At 45.4% G+C, this 24,368-nt stretch overlaps 1 protein-coding gene across 1 annotated transcript in view; it reads right to left on the reverse strand.

The window, feature by feature from the left end:
• The window catches only part of SORCS3 (sortilin related VPS10 domain containing receptor 3), a 500,711-nt gene that overhangs the window by 107,011 nt on the left and 369,332 nt on the right, over positions 1 to 24,368 (reverse strand). Inside the window, exon 7 of the mRNA XM_048857132.2 lies at positions 14,536 to 14,654. Within this exon, the coding sequence (XP_048713089.2) occupies positions 14,536 to 14,654 (119 nt within the window). The remainder of the gene's footprint in view (positions 1 to 14,535; positions 14,655 to 24,368) is intronic.

Genomic DNA, 24,368 nt, shown 5'->3' on the forward strand with positions numbered 1-24,368 from the left:
CAGAATAGCTCCATGATCTTGGAGCAATCTGCAGTGCCGCCAGAGGGCACTGCTATCATGCAAATAATAAACAAGACGCATGAATTCTTTTACTATCTGGAAACTGGGTTCAAAGCTTACAGATGCTTGATATAGCTAAAAGAGTGGTTTCTCAGAAATAACATTGCCTTTGAGATAAGGCCGGGGGGTGGGGGAGAGATGAAAGTAATCAGAATGATGTGATCTTATGGACTGAATGCTTACTATCTGTCAAGGCTAGGTATAAATGCTATACACTGATGAGAAGTAAGAGTCTCAGCTTTCCAATCTTATGTTACATTCATGCCTAGCCCCTGATCATTTGTGAGATACTGGATTTTATACTGTCATTAATCCCTCAGTCTTCCGGGGAAGGTTCTTTTTGGCACTAGTCCAGGGCTGACGATGCCACGTCTCTGACTGGTGCAATTTCCATTCTCTGATGCTTTGGCAAGCTTACAGATTTTCAGATAATACTAATACACAACACTCCTTTTATTACACAAAACATGATTTACTGGCTTTTTAAGCTTCCAGTAAGCAAACAGAAAGGACATAGATTCTCCCACAGGTAATTTTTCTTCATATCTGGCAGTGATATTTCAGAATGGATTTATACAGTACATTGCTATAGCATCAATTATAATCTCAGCAATGATATCATCTGTAGACGGTGGCATTTTCCCCTAGAAGAGCTGCCACTCAAAGGTCCTGGTAATACTGGTTGCATGCATCATGAATTTGTTATCTGATCACCTCAGGACGAGGCGTTTCCATTGACAACTTAAGAAAATAAGTTGGAAATACAGCAAAACACAGCTAAGTAGAATTCTTCCCTTTAAGTGTTTGTTGTTGTTATTAATAATAGCCTCGTTCCTAGAGGCCCAAACCAAGACAAAAGAATGATCACTGTGCAAACACATAGTGAGAGACAGACAAGAGACAGAAGATATGGGAGGGTAAACACAGACACAGAGCAGTAAAGTGATGTGGGCACTGGTGCACCTCAGTGGCACCTGTTCTCTGCCTGTAGCACTTAATAGTTTAATCTCCTGGGGATATGTTGGTCTAATTCTGGCTGCTGGGCTTGGTATGGGGGTGACTGGCTGGTGTTTAATGGCCTGGGAGAGAGAGAAGGTCAGACTCGACAGTCTTTGTCCCTTCTGGTCGTAAATTCTATGAATTCCCCAAGGCCATTGGCAGATTTAGTAATAGACACTGGCCATTCCAGATAAATTCAAGAGTGGTCAAGTAACATCTCCAGGGCATAACCTCCTGATGTGATGATGGTGCAAATGCTGTGAGGGTTATTTCAGGAGGACAACCTTGCTGTCTGGCCATCACCCCATCACAACAAGGATTACCCTGGAGAAAGCAGGGTGGGTGTTCACTCAACTCTCAATTTGTATTTTAGAAGCAAAATTCAGACCTATACTAACTATAAGCTCATCTTGTATCAACTACATACAGCCAGCCTAATACAGTCTTTCTCATTATTCCTCAGGCCACAGTAGACTTTCTCCTCCTATCCTTTCTCGTGCTGTTGCCTTCTACCGCATGAGCCAGATCCCCAACTGGTGTAAATCAGCATAGTCCCACTGAAGTAAATCAAGTTACATCATCTGAGGGTCTGGCCTAGGATTATAACACCAGCTAGTGACCACGGAGCACAGAACAAAGGGAACGAATGCATTCTGAAACAGGGGGACCACTAGTCAGGACTTCTGGGTTCAATTCCCAGCTCTTCTGAACAGCTGTGACACAGCATAAGCAAGTAATTAAAGTGTTTTGAAGTGAGGATAACAATATGTATGTACCTCACAGGGGGGTTGTGAGGCTCAATCAGCGCTTGTGAGCACTTTAAGGTCTTCAGATCAATGCTATACAGGTGCAAAATATAATAATAATTATTCACTAGGGTATCTGCCACAATAATTGATGACCAGATGCAAAACTGGGGCTTGAACAACTAGGGTAGTTCCCTCTGCATTAGCTAGACTCCTTTTGAATTTTGTATCTGATGCTTCATTTTGGTGAAAACTTGAACTAGAGCCCACTGTGGTCTGTAGGTAGCAGCCCTACAAAGACAACTAATGGGAAGTCTCCCGCCATCTCCACCGGCAAGAGCTATATAAAGCTTATCTCAGCTGGGACCTGATTTTTCCATGATTTATACCCATGCTAATAGAGTCCCAAAAATGATCAGCATTCACGAAGTCTGGTAGGGTGGGAGGGAATGAATTTAGGGAGGCCCCTTTTCATAGACTCATAGAACTGAAAGGGACCTCGAGAGGTCATCTAGTCCAGTCCCCTGCACTCATGGCAGGACTAAGTATTATCTAGACCATCCCTGACAGGTGTTTGTCTAACCTGTTCTTAAAAATCTCCAATGATGGAGATTCCACAACCTCCCTAGGCAATTTATTCCAGTGCTTAACCACCCTGAAAGTTAGAAGTTTTTCCTAATGTCCAACCTAAACCTCCCTTGCTGCAATTTAAGCCCATTGCTTCTTGTTCTGTCCCCAGAGGTTAAGAAAAACAAATTTTCTTCCTCCTCCTTGTAACAACCTTTTACATACTTGAAAACTGTTATCATGTCCCCTCTCAGTCTTCTCTTTTCTAGACTAAACAAACCCAATTTTTTTCAATCTTCCCTCATAGGTCATGTTTTCTAGACCTTTAATTATTTTTGTTGCTCTTCTCAGAACTCTCTCCAATTTGTCCACATCCTTCCTGAAATGTGGCACCCAGAACTGGACACAATATGCCAGTTGAGGCCTAATCAGTGCAGAGTAGAGCGGAAGAATTACTTCTTGTGTCTTGCTTACAACACTCTGGCTAATACATCCCAGAAGGATGTTCACTTTTTTTGCCACAGCGTTACACTGTGGACTCATATTAAGCTTGTCGTCAACTATGACTCCCAGATCCCTTTCTGCAGTACTACTTCCTAGGCAGTCATTTCCCATTTTGTATGTGTGCAACTGATTGTTCCTTCCTAAGTGCAGTACTTTGCATTAGTCTTTATTGAATATCATCCTATTTACTTCAGACCATTTCTCCAGTTTGTCCAGATCACTTTGAATTTTAATCCTATCCTCCAAAGCGCTTTCAACCCCTCCCAGCTTGGTATCGTCCACAAACTTGATAAGTGTACTCTCTATGCCAGTATCTAAATCATTGATGAAGATATTGAACAGAACCAGACCTAGAAATTTTTCCTAGAAACAAACTTGCTGGCACTGTAAATCCAGGAGATTATTATACCTTTTCCCACCAACACTGCTTTTTATTTCACATTTGATGAATGTCACCCAATTATTTGCTCTATGCTCATCAGTCATGCTCAGCACAGAATTAGCTGGGTTTGTCTTTTTCCTTCTCCTTTGCTAATGACTGGCTCATTAATCTAATTTTCTGGATTTCTATTTTACAGGTTTAATTGTGATGCTGGCCAGTGGAACGGATTCCTTCGAAGAAATGTGTTTGCTATTAAACACCTCAGTCTTTCCTGACTTGTGTTCTCTTTCCAGGGCTGGCTCTACCTCCTCTTCAAATCTGTTCTCACTTGTGTTTCTAGAGTAGGCTGGGTTTGCTCTTGGTTTTATTTACTTTGGTAGCCACATGAGAACATGGGAAACTTCCATAGAAAGAAGAAATTACATATGCTGGCCCATCACACATCATGACTCACTTGATAGTTCTATAGCCTCTATCAGAAATGGATGACAACTGGCAGGCTTTCATGCACGTAAACAGAATTATGCAATAATTACTACGGAATCCAATCAGCTCCGAATTTTCTGTGGTGTGAAAAGAACAACGCTCAACTCCTGCACCCTAATGCTCTATTGAAGGAAATGGTTTTTCATCCCTTTTTCTTAAGCCTAAGGCAGAAGAAACTTTGCTTAACCAAAAATTACATAGGCCATTTGACAGGAGCCTAGGGACTGAAAAAAAATATGCCACTGCCTTTGGTATCCAGAGTCCCACTGTGATCCAAGCAGCCAGAAGTGGCCCTCAAAGACTAGAGATCCCAGCATGCAGTGCTCTATTTTGTTCTCAACTGTAGTCTTTAGTAGCCACCCCTCTTTGTGGTCACAAGTGGCGTTTTAGAACAACCTGAGGTCCATAGCGCTAAGCTGGCTTGTAACCACTGTCCTAAGGAGTATCTATCCTCTTCCCGATGCTCAGATAATTTGCAGAAATGCTGAAGGAACACACACGTGCTAGTAGCCAAGCAATGGTTGGAGCTGGGCATAGAACAGGCAAAGGAGCGGTCACACTGCTTTGCCAAGGACCTGTTTCCTGAGCTTAAGGCATGTAAGGAGCTGCAGGACTAGATTCCAGGTCTGCAGGACTCTGAATGACTGATGCTTCCACACTGCCAACCTGCAGCGACAGCAGAGCTGTGATACATCCCCTATAAACCGTGTTGGGGGACGAAGCACCACAGGAAATGCCACCACAGAAGATCCAATTGACAGCACTCCCCAAAAACTCTGATTGGCCCCAGCACACTATTTAAGCATGGAGGGAGTTCCAGGAAGCTATCTGGGCAACCTGGAAGTACTTGGCCTGTTACTGGAACAGACCCTGCGGTCGTTCCCTGCTTCGGACTCTGTCTCTGTTCTTTAGCTCCGATTCCTGACTTGACTCCACTTTGACCCTTGGCTTGACTCCTGATCCCTGACTCGGGCTTGAACCCCTGACTCGACTTCTGGCTCCTACTCCTGCTTTGACCTCTAGGCCTGACTCCTGGTCTCGTCTACTAAGCCAGACCTTCCACATGCCAATCGTGACAGGGCAGCCCCAGTACTCTATACTCTGGCCTCCCTTCTGCACAGATCATGGAGTTGAATGGTTCATGACAATGGGGAAGGGACACGTGTCTAGCAGAGAAGCGGGACTGAAGTGACCAACGGATGGTGTGTTCGGAAGGACAAAGAATCTAGTCCAGACATGGCATTGGCCAGCAGGCTAAGCATTTAGGTATTTAGGTATTTAAGATTTCACTGGGAGTTAGGCAGTGGAATAGCTTTGAGGATTTGTGTCTAAGGTACTACTCCTCTGACTAAACATAACACAAAACTAGTATTTTACCAGCCAAAATGGGATAGTTTCCTATGGCCCAACTTTTTCATCGTTTCTTTTTCTTCAATGCAGTGAATGGGGACAACTGCTATATTATAAAAGTAAACTCCCAGCTTCCTTCTGTCAGTCATTCTTTGGATAGTAGTTTAGAATAAGGCACTAGGCACCTGTTTACTGAGAATTATTGCCTTCAGCGAACCCCCTTGCTTTTTGATCACAGGGAGCCAGCCCTTCCCAGTAATGAAATTACGCTATAATGAGAGGGCAGAAGCCCAAAGCGCAGAAGCAGTGGTAGAATGCCACAGCATTCTCTGTATTGAATTTGGAAATGTAGCATAGTAGGATCATGCCCTATTAAGCCTACAGGTTGCTATGTTGCCTACTTTAGTATGGAATTGTGTTTTCATGGCATGTAGGTGTCTATATATGCTATACATTAGCTATGTATCTGTCTAGGTTTTTGAGGCCTGGCCTGACAAAGCCCTGGCTGGGATGATTTAGTTGGGGTTGGTCCTGTTTTGAGCAGGAGGTTGGACCAGATGACTTCCTGAGGTCTTCTTCCAACCTTGATATCCTATGATTCTATAGGGTAGACACATAAAGGGCTTAATGTTTCTAGGTTCTGAGCAGCCTACTACAGCAGTCAGTCAGGTAAATGAAGTTAGCACACAGTCACATTACCCGAGATGCTGTCCTCTCTGCTTTGAATAAGATACACTGTGGTAGCTCAGATACATCTATGCAGTATATAGGGGTAAAATACTCGACTTTTTAATGACAACTCGTGTAGTAAACGTGCACAGAGTTACACCCAAGACATCAAACAGACAACACAGGCAGCATTACAGCTGGAAACCATGCAATTTCCCTGCCCAGAAACCGACTCGAAACGCACATGATTGTACACATTAAATCTCCTTTTGAAGGATTTTCAGAGAAACATTTTTCAGTCTGCCAAGCACTTTACATCTCCTGCTGCAAATGCAGCTGATGTCTCAGACAACGTGTCGAGGGAGGAGTGGGGAGGGGACAAAGAGAGAAATAAAAGAAACGATGGAATAAAAAGCCTCCTAGAAACAAAATAAAAGACCCAAAAAAAAGGGAAAAGTTCATCAATTTTTACCAACAGCTGTTGAGCTTTGAGTTCCAAATTCAATATTTGCCATGGTAAAGATGAAATAGTTCCAGGAACGGGGAAAGTAGTCGGGCCACCAAATAGGAAAGCACCTAACTACACATTCCTTTATGGCACTGCCTTATAAAAGGTTTTAACTAGCATGTCTCTAGGATTCTTGTCTCCCCCATCGGAGCTTCGTTTTGTATTTTAAATGGGTGTAGCAGAAGATCAGCTGTGGCAGGCATTATTCACCAGTAAAACAGGAGTAAACATATCAATCATTTAAAAGTCTTCATCCTATTAGTTTCATAATCAGTTTTTAATAATGTCTTCAATAGAAGTCTCAAGGACCAGCAGACCCAATAAGTCAAAGAGAACTCCACTGTCCCACCAAGCCACTCTCTTTGCCATTGATTGTGAAGATAAAAATCAATCCCAGCTAAGGAGGGAGAAGTTAAAAATAAATTGTGTGGATTGATTTCTGTTAAGACCTTTTGTCTCTTAGTTAAAAAAAAATGGAGGAAAAAAGTATATCTATTTGAACATGGTGTATTTAACTTCCATGAAAATAGAGAGAATGATCCAAGCTGGGGAAATCAAAAGTTTAACCCTCACCATATCTAGTTTCACTGCTGTGAGATTTCATGGTCAAAAAAATCCCTCTCTCTCCTAGGTGGAAGGCTAGTCCTGTTGGTCTTCAAGTGAATTCGTTGCTTGTTGAAGTTGTTACATTGACAGTCCTAGGAGATGACATCAAGTAGCCACATAACAGGTGCAGCCTGTGTCAATTATACTTGGGACCAACGTCTGCTCACCTGACAACACTGGCTTAGATTCAGAAAAGCATACCTATTCAGCAGAGTATTAAGCACATGCTTAACTTGAAGCACATGCTTAAGTCCTGTTGAAGTCATGTGATGAAGTGCTTTCCTGAATTGAAGTCAGAGCCTGTAAGACACACAATGATATTAATAGGCCAGTTTTATTAGTTATTTTTGATATGTTAAATTTATAGGGCGAGTTGAGAAACGGTCATTTTCCCCTCATGAAAAGGTTTCAGCATGCATTCTTCTTGTTTTTGTTGAAAGACTGTCCACATTTTTTAGGTTTTCATTGTACATCTGACAAACAAAATTGTTTTGGTTTTCAATAGAAACCCCCAAATTTTGGACAAAAATTGGAATTTTTCACTAAAATTTCCATTTAGTCAAACAAGCCCTTTTCCAAGGAAAAAGCATTTCAACTGAAAGTTTATGACTAGCTCTATTAATTTGATTCCTATGCTGGTAGTCATTAAAAAGCCAATATTTATGCCAGAAGGAGCTATCAGAGGTCCCACCGTGCATGAGCCACATTCATTTGGGGGCAGGAATAATTCCATGGAATTTCAGCTGTGGAATTTCTAGGGCTAACTGCTCTCACTGATACCAATGGAAGTAACTCCATGTAAGTCAATGGAATTGCAATGGTATAAAACTATTTTAAGTAAGTCAGGCCTTTTGCTTGCAAAATAAGTTCAGGTCTCAAAGCACTTCACAATCTTCTTTAACGGGTTTATGCTTACAGCGCCTCTGTGAGACAGGGAAGTGCTATTAATCCCCCAAGATAGGGAACTGAGACAGAGAGAGAGACTAAGTGACTTCCCCACTTAGTATGTGCAGGAAGTATGGGCAGGGATGGTGTCCCTAGCCTCTGTTTGCCATAAGATGGGAATGGACGACAGGGATGGATCGCTTGATGATTACCTGTTCTGTTCAGTCTCTCTGAAGCATCTGGCATTGGCCACTGTCGGAAGACAGGATACTGGGCTAGGTGGACCTTTGATCTGACCCAGCATAGCTGTTCTTATGTGGCAGAGCAGAGAATTGAACCCAGGTCTCTCAAATCCTAGGCTAGGACCCTAACCACCATCCTTCTAGACAAGTGACTGGTGGTGCAGATAGGGGAGGAGAATTTTGCCCTAAATTTCCCAGAATCCAGTCATCTAGAAGAACGCCAGTTGACAGAGCACTTTGCTCTCACACCACCTTACAGCCAGCCTGCTAATGACAAAGTGACTGCTCCCTGCTCACACATGATAATCCCACAGACACAGCCTGAATCAGGAAGAATGCAAGCCACAGTCATATTGCCCCCCTGCCCCTAACATCTCTGTCTTAACTCCCTTATCATCACCATCTGCAACAAGAGCGGGCAATACAGCAGCGGTTCTCAAGTCACGCTGCTATCACAGCAACAGCGATTGATTAGAGGGAGTCACTGATCCGGTAGGTGAACACAGGTGCTCAGAGCAGCCACTGATCCGAGAATCACTTGATTTGCGGGAAACCGGAGTCGAGAGAGAAAAGCCCAGTTTTAAAGGTGCTCAGGAAACTGAATAACAAATGGAATACCATAGAAGGTGCCCAGATATGAGGAGGAATGGCAAGAGAGACAGAGTGATAGATATTAACAATTAACTAGGCAGTGTCTGTGCACTTCGGGGCTAGCCACACAGCCCTCATTAGAATTACATCCTGAATGCTCCTGAGCAGCTGAATAAATATGCCACATGGGCTGCAGGAGGAAAGGGAGTCTATGGTCCAGCTCTTTAAAAAGAACTGGGATAATGATTATTTATTGGTCTCCATCATGTGTCCCTTTGGTTAATGGTGCAGGGAGCTTCCAATTTGAAGTGGAAATGAAGCAGATCCTGAGGCAAACAGCAATCCCTACTGATCGAGGATTGAGGAGGGAGGGTTGCTACCACATTCAGATCCAAGTTCTCCTCACGGTGGAAGGGGTTCAGCTCCAAAGGGCTGGTTTGGCCCACTGGAGAGAACGGAAACCAGCCACAAAGTTCAGATCAGGAGCCAAGCTTCCCCAAGGTTCACAGAGGGTTGGATCTGGGGATTTGGTATGGATTCATCTCTAGTTTTTAATCAAAAATAACACCCACCTATTTGCTCACTCTGCTGCCCTGTAGAACCCTGTCTAAACTAGAGTTCAGACCATGTTAGCCTACATTGTGTTTGGGGCTATCCAACCCACACCACGCCCTACCATCCTAAAACGACCCAATTCGCATGCAGTTGCCTTGCCCCATCTCTGTCCTTCAACGCTCACGGATTACAGTTGGTTCAAAGAGAATGGCCAAGTTCTGGTCCAAAGTTCTAAATAGACCCCGCCCCCTCCAGGCTCCTGCAGATCTTCATAGACGTGGGAGCATAGGGGTATTAACTAGATGATGAGCTAAACTAGCAGCCCATCTGATATGCCAGCAGCACTTCATCAAGGAAAACTAGAATCTTCAGGCTACACATCCCGGAATACTTTAATATTATTGTTTTTATAGCGGGTAGGTGATTTTTCATTGAGGGTTTTTTTGGGGGGGGGGAGGAACGAGAGGGGGGCCAAAATGCCTCTTCAGCCAAGTGGACATTGTCATGAGAAAAATCTCCATTTTAAAGTCTTTTGGGGCTTTACTGAAAGAACAAACATGTTTCAGTTTTTGGAAAACTGAAAACTTTGGTTCTTGACCACCTGAAAAAGTCTCTGAAAAACAGAGAGGAAAATGAATAGCTACCTTCAAAATGTTTCCCTGGAAATAAAACACATTTCCAACCAGCTCTGTAATGTGGAAATCCCCAGAGATCTGAAACAGGGATCAGGACCCCATTCTGCTAGGCACCGTGCACAGGTATAACAAAAAGACTGTCCCCGCCCAAAAGAGTTTACAATGTAAACTTTACCCAAGAGAATACAGCAGCAGCTCAAGTAATTATCAGCAATCCACATCTGATAGGCAGCTGTGGATCAGCTCCAAGGCTGGATTCAGAAAGTGAAACCATTTTGGTCACAAGTAGACCCAGGCAGGATGGGCAGTGCACTACAGCTACAGAGAAAACTATGGGCCACCCTGTTTATCACTACAAAAGCTTTTTTTTCTCCTGCTGATAAAAGCCCACCTTAATCAATTAGTCTCATTAGAGTTGGTATGGCAACACCCATTTTTTCATGTTCTCTCTCTCTTTATATATATATATCTTCCTACTGTGTTTTCCACTGCATGCATCTGATGAAGTGGGCTTTAGCTCACGAAAGCTTATGGTCAAATAAATTGGTTCATCTCTAAGGTGCCACAAGGACTCCTCGGTTTTTTTGCTGATACTGACTAACACGGCTACCACTCTGAAACCAGAGAAAACTACTTGATGAAAATGTAGTGGAAAAAATTACACTGATTTTAATGGTGATGTTGCAGCTGAATGACTCACAGACCCCCTTGAAAGTAGTTATTCGAAAGCATGTTAAAATAATAATATATTTTGGGGTTGTTTTTGCAAATGGCATTTTTTTGCAAAGGGCAATTTTTAGATGATGTTCGCAGTCATACAATACAGACCCAGTTCCGGCTTCAGCAACAGCACAGTAAACTCATTAATTTAAATGAGATTCGACAGGTGTAACTGAGGGTGGGATTTTGTCTTAAATATGTAACTTATGCATTATTGTCCAAGCTCAGACATGACTGTGCTAGGCACCTTAGAAATAACAGATCAATCTGATAGGTATTCAATGTGTGATGAGTTTAATTCATAGAATCATAGGTCTCGAAGGGACCTCGAGAGGTCATCTAGTCCAGTCCCTTGCACTCATGGCAGGACTAAGTATTACCTAGTATTATCATTCATATGAATGACAACCGGAATGTGGCCATTCCTTCTTTAATTGAGTCAATCATAATATATGTTTATTGTGTCCTCTCTTATTCATCTTCTTGCCATGTGAAACAATCCCAAATATTTCAATCTCTCCTCATATTAAAATTTTCCAAACCTCTAATCATTCTCATCCCCCTTCTCTGCACCTCTTCTAATTCTGCAAAAACTTTTTAAGGTGGTCACTACTGCACGCAGCATTCCAGAGGAGGGCTAGGGAAGGTCATGCCTGACTAATCTAATCGCCTTTTATGGTGAGATTACTGGTTCTGTGGATGAAGGGAAAGCAGTGGATGTATTGTTTCTTGACTTTAGCAAAGCTTTTGACACGGTCTCCCACAGTATTCTTGTCAGCAAGTTAAGGAAGTATGGGCTGGATGAATGCACTACAAGGTGGGTAGAAAGCTGGCTAGATTGTCGGGCTCAACGGGTAGTGATCAATGGCTCCATGTCTAGTTGGCAGCCGGTGTCAAGTGGAGTGCCCCAGGGGTCGGTCCTGGGGCCGGTTTTGTTCAATATCTTCATAAATGATCTGGAGGATGGTGTAGATTGCACTCTCAGCAAATTTGCGGATGATACTAAACTGGGAGGAGTGGTAGATACGCTGGAGGGGAGGGATAGGATACAGAAGGACCTAGACAAATTGGAGGATTGGGCCAAAAGAAATCTGATGAGGTTCAATAAGGATAAGTGCAGGGTCCTGCACTTAGGACGGAAGAACCCAATGCACAGCTACAGACTAGGGACCGAATGGCTAGGCAGCAGTTCTGCGGAAAAGGACCTAGGGGTGAGAGTGGATGAGAAGCTGGATATGAGTCAGCAGTGTGCCCTTGTTGCCAAGAAGGCCAATGGCATTTTGGGATGTATAAGTAGGGGCATAGCGAGCAGATCGAGGGACGTGATCGTTCCCCTCTATTCAACATTGGTGAGGCCTCATCTGGAGTACTGTGTCCAGTTTTGGGCCCCACACTACAAGAAGGATGTGGATAAATTGGAGAGAGTCCAGCGAAGGGCAACAAAAATGATTAGGGGTCAAGAACACATGACTTATGAGGAGAGGCTGAGGGAGCTGGGATTGTTTAGTCTGCAGAAGAGAAGAATGAGGGGGGATTTGATAGCTGCTTTCAACTACCTGAAAGGGGGTTCCAAAGAGGATGGCTCTAGACTGTTCTCAATGGTAGCAGATGACAGAACGAGGAGTAATGGTCTCAAGTTGCAGTGGGGGAGGTTTAGATTGGATATTAGGAAAAACTTTTTCACTATGAGGGTGGTGAAACACTGGAATGCGTTACCTAGGGAGGTGGTAGAATCTCCTTCCTTAGAGGTTTTTAAGGTCAGGCTTGACAAAGCCCTGGCTGGGATGATTTAACTGGGAATTGGTCCTGCTTCGAGCAGGGAGTTGGACTAGATGACCTTCTGGGGTCCCTTCCAACCCTGATATTCTATGATTCTATGATTCTATGATTCATTGTAATATTTCCCCATATTATTCTCCTTATTATGCACCCTAACATCTGATTAGCTTTGTTTGGAGGTAAACTGAGCCACACAGCTTAACTCCTGCTGCGGATCTGACCTTGTTAGCCTCATGATGAACTCAGTTAAACTGGATATACACTGGTGGATATCTAGATAGATGTATACACTAGCTGACATCTATATCTCCAGATTCATTCTGGGGGTAGAGTGAGATCAGAATCAAAGCCTGTGCACAGATCTCTAATGCAGCTGTTAAAGCTCAACACGGTCTTAAACGGTAATTTGTAAGTTATTTAACGTTCAAAATAATATTAAAAAAGTCTGCCAATTAAGTCTAAATGAAATGCAGAGTGAAGTACTTTAAGACACCTCATTTAAAGTGTTGCCAAATATTTTTACTTGGAGTAATTAGTGACTATTCATTTGAGCCCCAAGCACTCCATTTCCATTGGTTGCCAATTTAAGGCAGACATATGCTCACACCACGCAGGGTTCCCCAACACCCATACAAACAGTTCAACATCCCATGCCTTGTTCTAGTGCAGTGGAGAGCTATGGAATGATAAACTCTTATCAGACGTGCTGTAAGCCATAAAGGGACACAAAAGCCTGGGAAGTCTCTAGGCTGCCGAGATAAAAAGCCAATTTAATGCAGGCTCTCTCAGAGGTCTGGTGTACAGTAGATGTTTACCAAAATATGTATGGGTGTCTCCAGTTGCAGACACATAGGTTACTAAGATTCGCTAGTATATTTTCTAGAGGCAGAAGTGCTAATTACATCAAAGGACCTCTACCCCGCCCCTGGCATGGAGCTAGTGATCTTCCCAGTTAAACAGTCACCTAGAAAAGCATTTTTTTTCCCAATGGAAGAAGCGATTTTGCATAATTTTTCTGTGGAAAGAAAACAAAAGAACAAAAAGCAAAAATAGAGAGCTCTTGAAGGGCTGAGCCTCTTTCTTTGTTATCCACTCCCATTCCCGCCCCCCCCCCCCCAAACATCAGCATCATCTCTGTCAAGACTTGCTTGGATCATCTGGGTCCATCTCTCACCAAATCATTTCTCTGCCATTGCAGGGCTCTCGGGTGCTGCTGCACCTGGGTACCTCCTGTTCTCTGCTTGTGGCACATCATAGTTGAGCCTCCCGAGGGCTGTAGTACTGTGGTCTAATTCTGGTTGGTGGCATGGGTGTGAGAGTGGCTGCGTGGTGATGAAGGCCTGCGTTATGCCGGAGATCAGCCAGATGATCTGGTCATCCCTTTTGGCTTTGAACTCTAAGATCACCACCATCCTCAATGTCTTCATTGCTCAATCCTCTCCCATTCACAAAAACCTGGATCCTGGTCTCCTCCTGGGTGAAACTTTCTCTGCAGCTTCTCTCTCATAGGGTGGCCATTTTCTCACAAACACCCTTGATTTGTCCCCAAGGAATATGATGGGGAGCAGTTGGGCTGTTCCATCCAGCCCCTCGCCTTCTCGGGCAGTTTCCTCCTTCATATTCTCCCCTCCCCTTCCACAGAGTGGTCATCCGTCCCCCACCTCCCACAACCTCCTTTCCCTTTGATTCTGCCTTATATCTTCCTCTCTTCCCAAATCCCCCTGCCTTCCTCTCTAGTAACTTTGCCTTCCAAGCTGATCTCCTGTCTGACCCATTAGCTTTCTGCCTCCTTGTTTGACTGTCAAGCCTGGATCAACTCTTCTATTTTCCTCAACGGCCGCTCACTCAACATTGTCTTCACTGGACACTGCTTCTCTGCTCTCGCGATCAAGGCTATGGTTTGCTAACAGGTGCTCCATGGCATTTTCCAGACAACCATAACAACAATCTGCACCTCCACAGTGGCTTCCATTTGAGGAATTACAATCTGCCCTGTAAGGTGGGTAAGAATCATCATATCAGATAAGGAAGCTAAAGCACTGAGAGATCAGTCAACTTACCCAAGGCCAGGCAGTAAGTCTGTGGCAGTCAGGTATTGTTCCCAGGCCTTTTGACTTCCAGTCCCATGCCTTACCTCAAAACTATCCTTCCTCCCTCCGGGAAGAAGAAAACATGCCCTATAGCGCAGCATCTACCTAGCCCCAGCCTGCCACGCCATGCCCCACCTCCCCCAGATAGTGTGTTGATGTACCTGAATAAAGACATATTCGTCCTGGACAACAAGTGAGTTGGTGTCAATGGAGCGCAAAAATGGTCCGCTTCTGGTAGTCTCCGAGCACTCCTGGATCCGACAGGTTATATAGTGGGCGTCTGTAACAGGAGCATAGGCACACATGAGAAATTCCTGCCCAGGAGCTCGTGGTCCAAAAACTTTATAAGCAGCTCAAAAGAAGGGCACAGAATGGAAATGTCAGCCTAGGCTACGGTATCCTGGATATTAAAGTTAAATGGGTTTGCCATCCTCATCAGATGATCACCTGATTAGGTCAGGAAGGAATTCCACCCCGTGTAAACCACTGCACCCATTTCTATCCAGGGTCTAAACTCTGTGTACTCCTTATAAACACATCAAAAATTTATTAGGCCCCCAAGGCGTAGAAAAAGATTTCCCACCCGCCCAGACTGCTCTCCTTCTATCCACTACATACGCCTATTCAAACCCTCTCCCAAAATCATCCAAGCTCTGGGGAGATAGATGAGCCCTGCAGCATACCCCAAATGTCAGCAGATCTGGCCCGTGATGGCAGAGGAAGGAAATCAGTTCCAGGGTCTAGCCTCTCCTATGAAATGTGCTGCCACCTTCTGTTCAACCCAGGAAGTCATTAGCCTTAAGCCTCTTGGCTAACCCCAGCTTTTGTGGTATCCCACGGAGAGAGAAAGCCAGCAGCCAATCGGTATCAGATTTGGTCATGACAAATCTTACAAATTTCTCCAGAAGTTAATCGACAGCTAGCGCAGATCACAGAGCTCATGCAAGACATGCCCTTGGCACGAAGCACCATGGTATTCTACACCAGCTGGAGTGTAGGACACAGCTCCTTGTGCACTGACTGCAGGGGTCGAATGCCAAGAGGACAAAGACACGGGAAACTATCGGACAAAACAAAAGGCTGCCACACCTTTTTGGCAAGGACACTTGATACAAAGCGCTACCTGGGCACCTGCGAGTGGCTGGGGGTCTAAGAAGACCCTCATGCTGCTACTCCAAGGAGATCAATTCATTAAGTCCTTTGGGTGACTGTGTCCAAAGAACAAATGTAATTGTGATTTGGGAAGTGCTGATGATTCATTTAATGCTGCATAGTATATGCATATAGAGACAATCCTTCCCCAGAGAGCATACAGTCTAGAAGACATAAGACTAGATCCACAGAAAGGAGTTGTTTTAGGTAAAGGCCCCAAATCTATCTCTCCTCACCCCCGCCCCCGCAAACACACACTTTCACTTCTGTGTACCTCATTGAGTAATCACTTTAGCTCTATTGACTTCAACAGAGCTATCCTGATTAACTAGCTCGGGATCTGTCCAGAGCCTTTAGGAGGCAGCTCTAGGAGAAGGTGATGGGGCCATCACACTGGGGCCGGAACACCATTCCATGACTTGGGGGCTGCTTCTGAGAAGGCCTGGGAGCAGGAGGAGGACATGAATAAGTATTATAGGGAAGGACCCAGCTCAGCAGGTAGATTAATAACCAGGCACTACGGTGGGGAGAGGGGAGAGAATCCAAAGGAGACTGACCCAAGGTGTAGGCAATATAGAGCCATGCAGGGCATGGTGGTTATGGACAAGAGTCTTAAACTTGATGCAAGTAGAACTGGGTCAGTCAATTAAGAGAAGGCAACAATGTGGTCTGGTCAGTGGCACTCTGCCTACTTTCTATTACTTCAAAACTATTCAGAGACATTAAGCCTCCCAACACCCTCATGATGTGGGTAAGTATATTACATCAGTGTGTCACATGGGGAAACTGAGGCCCGGTCCAAGGTTGCACAGCAGGTCAAGCAGCAGCGCTGGAAATATAGGGCAGGAGGCCACAGTCTCTTCCTCAACAGCAAGACTTCAAAAGGAAAGCTCTTCATAAGCTACCTGTTTTGTCCTACGAACACTGTGGAGAGCTAAGTTGATGGCCCCTAGCCATTAGTATTCAGGCACAGCCCAGCCAGTGCAATGGAAAAGGAAAAAATCAAGTAATGATTAATGCTGTAGGAAACCTTCCAGGCCACACAAACCATTACTCTGATCCCTTGACAGCTCTGCTCTCGCCCCTGAAGATCACATTTACCAGCTTGCTAAGCTTGGGAGGAACAGGGGAGGGAAAAGAAAGGAACATGAGGTCAAACAAGAAGGGTTTTCATCTTGGACCCAGAAACTGTATTCACATTCCATGATCGAAATGCTTGCTCAAGACAGCGGAAAATGCTGACACGCAGGGATGCTCAAAAAAGCATCACAACTTTGTTGATTGAGGCACTCAGCAATCCAGAGCACACGAGGTGAGGAAAAAACAAACTTGCTAACCTTTCGTTGGAGCTGCTGCTGCGAATGGGCCTGCCCGCCAGTAGGCTCAGACCAACGACTCCCTTGAGAGCTGGCTGCATTAATGCAGCACCATGGCTCTCTCAACGACGTGCTGCCCGTAACACGGGTCTGCCCTGCAAAGTGAGTTGGGCAAAGTCATCGCAATTTTGACCAAAGAAGAAATGGAACTCAACAGGTAATTGAAACAAAATGGCTGCATCAGGATACTAGATGGAGGTTAGCCTTCTCCAGGGTACTGCTATGAGTTGTTGTGCTATTAGTTATGTGCTATTGTGTTATTATGAGTAGTCTAAAAGAGAAATTGCTGCTGGGACAGAATGAGATTCTTCCTCTGCGGAAGCATGGTGTTGAGAGGAAGGATGGTCTCATGTTGAAGTCACCAGACTGGCAGGCGGGGGTTTTCTTCAAGACTCTGACACAAGGGTACAGAGAAGGGCAATACATGTGATTAGGGGTATGGAACAACTTCCATATGAGGAGAGATTAAACAGACTGGGCCTGTTAGAAGAGAGATAGTTAAGGGAGGTCTACAAAATCATGAAGTGTGGAGAAAGTGAGATTAGGGAAGTGTTATTTACCCTTTCACATAACCACAAGAACCAAGGGTCACCTGATGAAATTAATAGGCAGCAGGTTTAAGACAAACATAAGGAAGCATTTCTTCACACAACACACAGCCAACCTGTGGAAACTCTTGCAATGGGATATTGTGAAGGCCAAAAGTATAACTTGGTTCAAAAAAGAACGAGATAAGTTCATGGAGGATAGATCCATCAATGGCTATTAGCAAAGATGGTCATGGATGCAACCCCGTGCCCTCAGTGTCCCTAAACATCCACCTGCCAGAAGCTGGGGCTGGACTACAGGGGATGGAGCACTCAGAATTGCCCTGTTCTGTTCATTCCCTCTGAAGCATCTGGCACTAGCCACTGTCAGAACACAGGATACTGGGCTAGATGTACCATTGGTCTGACCCAGAATGGCCGTTCTTATCTTTGTGTCACTTTGGGTAATTCACTTAACCTCTTTTTGCTTCTGTTTCTCAACATGTAAAAAAGTGGCCAAGCAGGGAGACAGATGAGGCTGAATTCTTTAGTAGGATTTGAGATCCTTGGCTAGAAAGTGTCCTAGAAAGGCACAGTGTTATTTATGTCATGTGTGTCTAAATGGGTGTGTATCAGATAGGACAGAATTTGATTATACACAGTGTCATTGTAGTCGGAGCACTAGAGAGGGTTTTACAAAGCAAGAATTGCACCAGCCATGTAAGTAAACTTGACAGTCAGGTAGCCAGCCAGTGGTGCTGGGACTAGGGGTGCTGCCACGCCCCCTGGCTTTAAATAGTAATAACAATAGGAATAACAAACACCAAATACATGGTTTCCATCATCAGCACTCCCACAAAAACAATTATTCCAGCACCTCTGCCCCCAGCGACCCTCACCTGCCAGGGACCAAACCTGGAACGCTGGCCTTTACACTGCTTTACCAAAACCCCAGTTGAGGGACAAAATGAAAACAGCACTGGGAGGACACCTGCCATGATGGCACATTTCTTCTTGACAGAGACGTTTTCTGCACCCTCAAGTTTCAAGTACTTGTAGACTTCTCTACAAAATGCCAGGACACTTAAAATGGGAGAAAACAGAGAGTTTCCAAGGAGTGAGGTGAACAAGATGCCATGATTTTGGTTCACACCACGTGAAGCCACTTCACAGCCCTTAAGATTCATTCGGAAAGTCCAGCTGGCTAGAACCCAAAACGGCAAAGGGGAAGCTCAAATAAAACCATAACATTGGGTTAAGCTCCAAATATTGCACATAGGATCTTTTGGCCCTGAAAGCCTGCTTCCAGCCTCAGAATCTGGGCCTCTCCAGAGTCAGCAAAAGGTTTTGCTCTGTGTTTCGATGGAAGATTCTTGGGACCCCACTAATGTTTCTATTAAACTTAGCTAATTGTGTTTCCATGCTCAAACCCAAGACTGGACGGGTTTTGCAAGGTTCCAGGTTCTATAGTACAGCTCTACTGAAAGCATCTGGCAGGAAGGAAAGGAGCCCCTGGGAAATGAAAGGGAGAATATAAAGCAGCATTGCCTACAAAAGATGAAAAATGGGCCCTGAAGGTAGCAGAAATTCCTCTATTAGAGGTTCGTTCTGGGAAGCGTCGCTAAAGGCTTCAGAGTAACAGGCTCTAGCATGGGTTTTGGGCAGAGGTATTTCAAGAGAATTTCAAGGTGGCGGAGACTACAATGCTGGTTCTGAGCAGTTGCACCGGGAACTTAAGTGCAATGGGAACCGCACGGTTAGTTCCGGGCAGTGCCGCTGATAAATAAACTGTAACAGAAAATACAACACTCACTCCAGTCCCAGCACGGAGAATTTCATCGTAATAAAGCATGTCGCGCTACATTTCCACTCCAGCAATGTGCATTCATCGCAAGTGCGCGTCCCTCCTGTCTAGACCCGGAAAACTAGCTCTAGCCGCATTAGGAGCTCCCTTCTGCTCTCTGCTCCCTTTGCACTAGTCTCTCTTTCGGTAACGTGCTTGTTTCTGGGTTTCCCACAGGAGTCTCCACTCTACTCCCCATGGCTACTTCACCCGCTCTTGTCTCTTGCTAGACTCCTTACTCCAGGGCAGGATCTCAGGACTTATTCTCCCGCTGGACTTCTGTCATAAATATAAAGGGAAGGGTAACCACCTTTCTGTATACAGTGCTATAAAATCCCTCCTGGCCAGAGGCAAAACCCTTTCACCTGTAAAGGGTTAAGAAGCTAAGGTAACCTTGCTGGCACCTGACCCAAAATGACCAATGAGAAGACAAGATACTTTCAGATCTGGAGGGGGGGAAAAGGGTTTTTCTGTCTGTGTGATACCTTTGCCAGGAACAGATCAAGGATGCAAGCCCTCCAACTCCTGTAAAGTTAGTAAGTAGTCTAACTAGAAAATATATTAGGTTTTCTTTGTTTTGGCATGTGAAATTCACTGTGCTGGAGGAAATGTGTATTCCTGTTTTTGTGTTTTTTTTGTAACTTAAGGTTTTGCCTAGAGGGATTCTCTATGTTTTGAATCTGACTGCCTGTAAGATTATCTTCCATTCTGATCTTACAGAGTTGGTCTCTTATCTTTTTTTGTTCTTCTAATAAAGTTCTGTTTTTTAAGAATCTGATTGGGTTTTAAAAATCCAAGGCTGGTTTGTGCTCATCTTGTTTATTCTCAATCCTCCCCAGGAAAGGGGGTGTAAGGGCATGGGGGGATATTTTGGGGAAATAGGAACTCCAAGTGGTCCTTTCTCTGTTCTTTGCCTAAATCACTTCGTGGTGGCAGCATACTGTTTAAGGACAAGATGAAATTTGTGCCTTGGGAAAGTTTTTAACCTAAGCTGGCAAAAATAAGCTTGGGGGTCTTTCATGCGGGTCCCCACGTCTGTATCCTAGAGTTCAGAGTGGGGAGGGAACCTTGACAACTTCCTTCTTCTCCTTGATAACCTACGTTATCCCAGGGAGTGACTGCCGCCCCCTTTCGGCTTTCCGTCTCCTGGCTTTATAGTGCTTTCCCAGCCCTTCCCCAGCTGGGCTTCACTGTTAATGAACCCTGGCCCTCTTGCTCACAGGTGATGCCTGGTAATCTAATTGGCCTCTCAGGCCCTCACTAACTTTAGCAGGGCTGGAGTGGGGTGCACACCCCAGCACACACCCTCCTGCTCAAGACTGTCCCCCATGTGGGCATGGATGCCTTCCGCCCTGGAGTTGCTGGAGCTGGGCCTTCTCCAGGCTACCCAGCAGGAGCACCAGTTGGCCCTTTTCTTCCATACCATCCCGGTTCTTCTCCCCCAGGAACTCTTGGACCTCTGCAGCTGCTCACAAGCCCAGCTCTGCAGCTACTTAGCATCTCCTGCATTATTTTTGCTTGCTCCAGCAAATCCCACAGCGCCCTTCCCGTCATGGTCTGTGTTCCTGTCGGGGACTATTTCCTTTCTGGGCTTGTCCCTGTTTCTGTCTGGTTCTTCTCCCTGCCAATCTTTTAACTCTGTGCAACCCCCTACCAAGTGGATGGATTCAATGTCTGCAACGTTCACAGTCACCACCACTTCTACTTTGCCTGCCTCCTGCATACTCCAGATACAGGACACACTCGCCTTTTTTTCTACATTACTGGGGCCGACGCCTTCCTTTTTGCTACCCTACAATTTCCTGAGAGGGCAATGCCTTTTTATATGGCCAGCTTCTCAGCACCCAAAACAAATCCTCATCCTTGCCTTGTCAGTAGGCCATGCTTCTGCATCCTTCTGTCGAGCCCCTCCTCTCCTGGGATAACCTTCTCCTCACAGTTCATATAAGGGTTTGCTCTTCTTATGTGCCCTTGTCGGCCACAGGCAAAACATACCCCAGGTTGTGCCTCTGGTCTCCTGGCCCCCGTATACCTTTCCCTTCCCTGCTTCCTCTGACCCCTAGTGGTTTCCTTTCTCAGGATTTCTATAAGCTACCTCTGTTACCACACCAAGGTCACCAGCTGCCTTCTCAGTTCAGCTTGCTCCTCCTTCTGCCTTGGTTGGGTCTCCCAAAGTTGCTGGAGGACTGCCTCCACAGCCCCTGGAGCTCCCAAGGGAACTCGGGTAACCACGTCTGCCCCTCCATATGCCAGCTTGGGAGTATAGACCTGAAGGGTTCCACGCACTGTGGTTCCATTTTCTTACCTGAACGACCCCATCTTCCCCTTGTGTCTAGGGGGGATAGTCTGTCCGCATTTCCCCGCCAATTGTAACAGGTTCCCCACTCACTGCTAGTGTGTCTCCTTGTGTCTAGATCTGGGTGGTATTGCGTGTCGTCGTTGTCCCCCCCGTCCCTCAGGTGTCTCTTTTCTGGTAACTTGCCTGTTTCTGGGTTTACCACAGAAGCCTACTCTACTCCCCATGGCGACTTCCCCCCTGCCTAGACTCCTTACTCCAGGGCACAATCTCAGGGCTTACTCTCCCCCTGGACTTCCTCTTTGTCCCTGACAACTGCCCTCACCCCAGGGAACGACTGTCGCCTCCTTCTCCTGAAGCCCTCTTATCATTTTCAGCCTCCTGGCTTTATAGTGTTGGCCTTCCCCAGCTGGGCTTCACTCTTAATGAACCTGGCCCTCGCTCTTGCAGTTGATGCCAGGTAACTTAATTGGCCTCTCAGGCCCTCGTTAACCCTATCAGGGCTGGTGTGCAGTGCACACCCCCAACACAGGTGGATAAAAACAACCTTCGAAGGTACATATAGTCATCACAGATGGTAACATCCCAGCGTGCATGGCACGACTCTCTGCAGATCTTTTCTGCACCAAGCATGGGAAGAGCAATGGGAATGGTGGTATTTTTAGAAGCCCTTTACCACAGTACAGTCGGTTGGATATTCTTATCCCCACACACTGGGTAATTTGCTGATAAGTCACAAAAAAGAAGGAAGGGAAGGGGGAAAGCTCAAGTGTTGACATGACAACCAGCTTTCTGCCTACTGGGAAATGTGTCATTTTGAGTGTGTTACACTAGTAATCAAATTTATACAAAGAAGGGCACCTGCTTAACATTCACAGAAAGGTAGGGGCTTTTTCCCCCTCTGCCTATGTTCCATTTTGTTTCTTATTTAGTTTTATTTAACACAATGAAGTGCATGAAATAAAACAAATCTTCAAATCTGACAGATGCTGGATACAATAATGAGCTCGTCTCCCTTCCTGGGGCAGACATTCTATCCATGGCCTGACAGGAAATGAAAAGATAATTTACTAAATATTGAGGATTAAACATGACTGGCTATACTAAGAAATAGCCCCATTCAAGCAGGAGGTAAAATGATGACATTCACTGCAATAAGGCCGGAAACAGATATTTCACAATGCAAAAGGATCAGATTAAAGACACACCTGAACCAAAAGCTCAGATCTGAACGTGCTCAGACTTTGGGGAAGTCCAGTATCCAAGAACTCCAAGGCCAGAAGGGATGATTATAATGGTGTAGGCTAACCTCCTGCCTACCACAGGCCAAAGAGTCTGGGAGCAGGACTCCAACCTGGGTGTCCCACCTAGCAGGGCAGACCACGAACCACTAAGCTGTTGGGCGAAAGGAGGAGTCTGGAGCTATCTGAGGATGGTTTTGACCCTCTGATCTCTGGGTTTGGGGCCTTGCACATGCCTGCTTCACTCACCCCTCTATTTCTGGGGATATTTGCAGACTGGGCTCACCTCTGTATCAGAAAGTGCATGAAATGTAAATACAGTGGGACAGGGTTGGTGGAAGGTCAAACTGTAAACCTCCCATGGGATTTGGGGGTGAAAGGGTTCAAAAGGTTTCCAGCAGCTTCGGGGCTCAGCGAGTCTCATCTCTAGTCTGAAAGAATACCTCTCCACACTGACTCCATGTTGCTAGAAGACCTCTCCATGCAACTGGTTCTCAACCCTCACCTCAAGGCAAAGTTAGGAGGCTTTCTGGGGACAAGCAGGGAGGAAGGCAGCCTGGAGAGGTCCAGCCCTCTTGTCAGGGAGAAGGAAGGATCGGAAGTTAATGGAAGGTTTGAATGGCTTGGGGCAGGTTTGCCACACTCTGGTCTGACACTGTCCTAAATCTTTCTGCATGCTTGCATTAGGTGCTTTCATTGCAACCCGAGAGAGGAGGAGAACTGGCACAGACCACAGATGTGGGTCCCGTTCTGCAAAATCTGGCTCTGGACTTTGTCTAAGGTTATGTCTATACTGCAAACTCGGGGTATGATTGCAGCTCGTGTAGATAGACCTGAGCTGGCTTTAATCCTGCCAGCTCAGGTCCCAGAGCAGTGCAGACATGGCAACCGGGACTGGACAAGCTCACCTGGAACCCTGGGTAATCATTTGTGGCACTAGTTCACACTGAAACCGACGCTGCTGCAGCACCCGAGCTACCTCTATTCAAGTTAGCCCATGCTGCAATCACACCCCACACCGGCACTGCAGACATCCCCTTAGTCTCGGCTGCTGTGGTTTGCATCGAGGCTTATCTCTACCCATTCATTTTAAACTAGGTTAATAAACAGGCTTGTTCTAGGGCTGCGACAAGAGCCAGAAAGGACAGCTGAGACACTGACCCCTTTCTTGTCCTGGAGGTAGGATATACACAAATCTCAGGAGATTTCCAGTCCAGTTTTGCAAAGCCAAGAGGCTAGGAGACATTTGGATACACATAAGGGTGCTTGTGCTCAAACTATATCACAGAACCTTTAAGATTCGGCGGTCATTAGTTGTGATGTGCTTGTGTTAACAGGAGGTTAGCTCCTGGGGTCCGGTTTCGTTACGTCATTGCTCAAGGTGACACATCTCACTACAAATGGGACACAAGAACTGCAGCTGCAAATAACATTGCAAAAAAAGGTTTCACCCAGCCCCAACTGGAAGACTGAGCCAATCAAGGATTTGGGCAAAATGTTTCACCCAGCCCCAACTGGAAGACTGAGCCAATCAAGGATTTGGGCTGCCTTAAAATGTG

This window comes from Caretta caretta, chromosome 7 (assembly GCF_965140235.1).
Source record: "Caretta caretta isolate rCarCar2 chromosome 7, rCarCar1.hap1, whole genome shotgun sequence".
NCBI classification, from domain to species: domain Eukaryota; kingdom Metazoa; phylum Chordata; order Testudines; family Cheloniidae; genus Caretta; species Caretta caretta.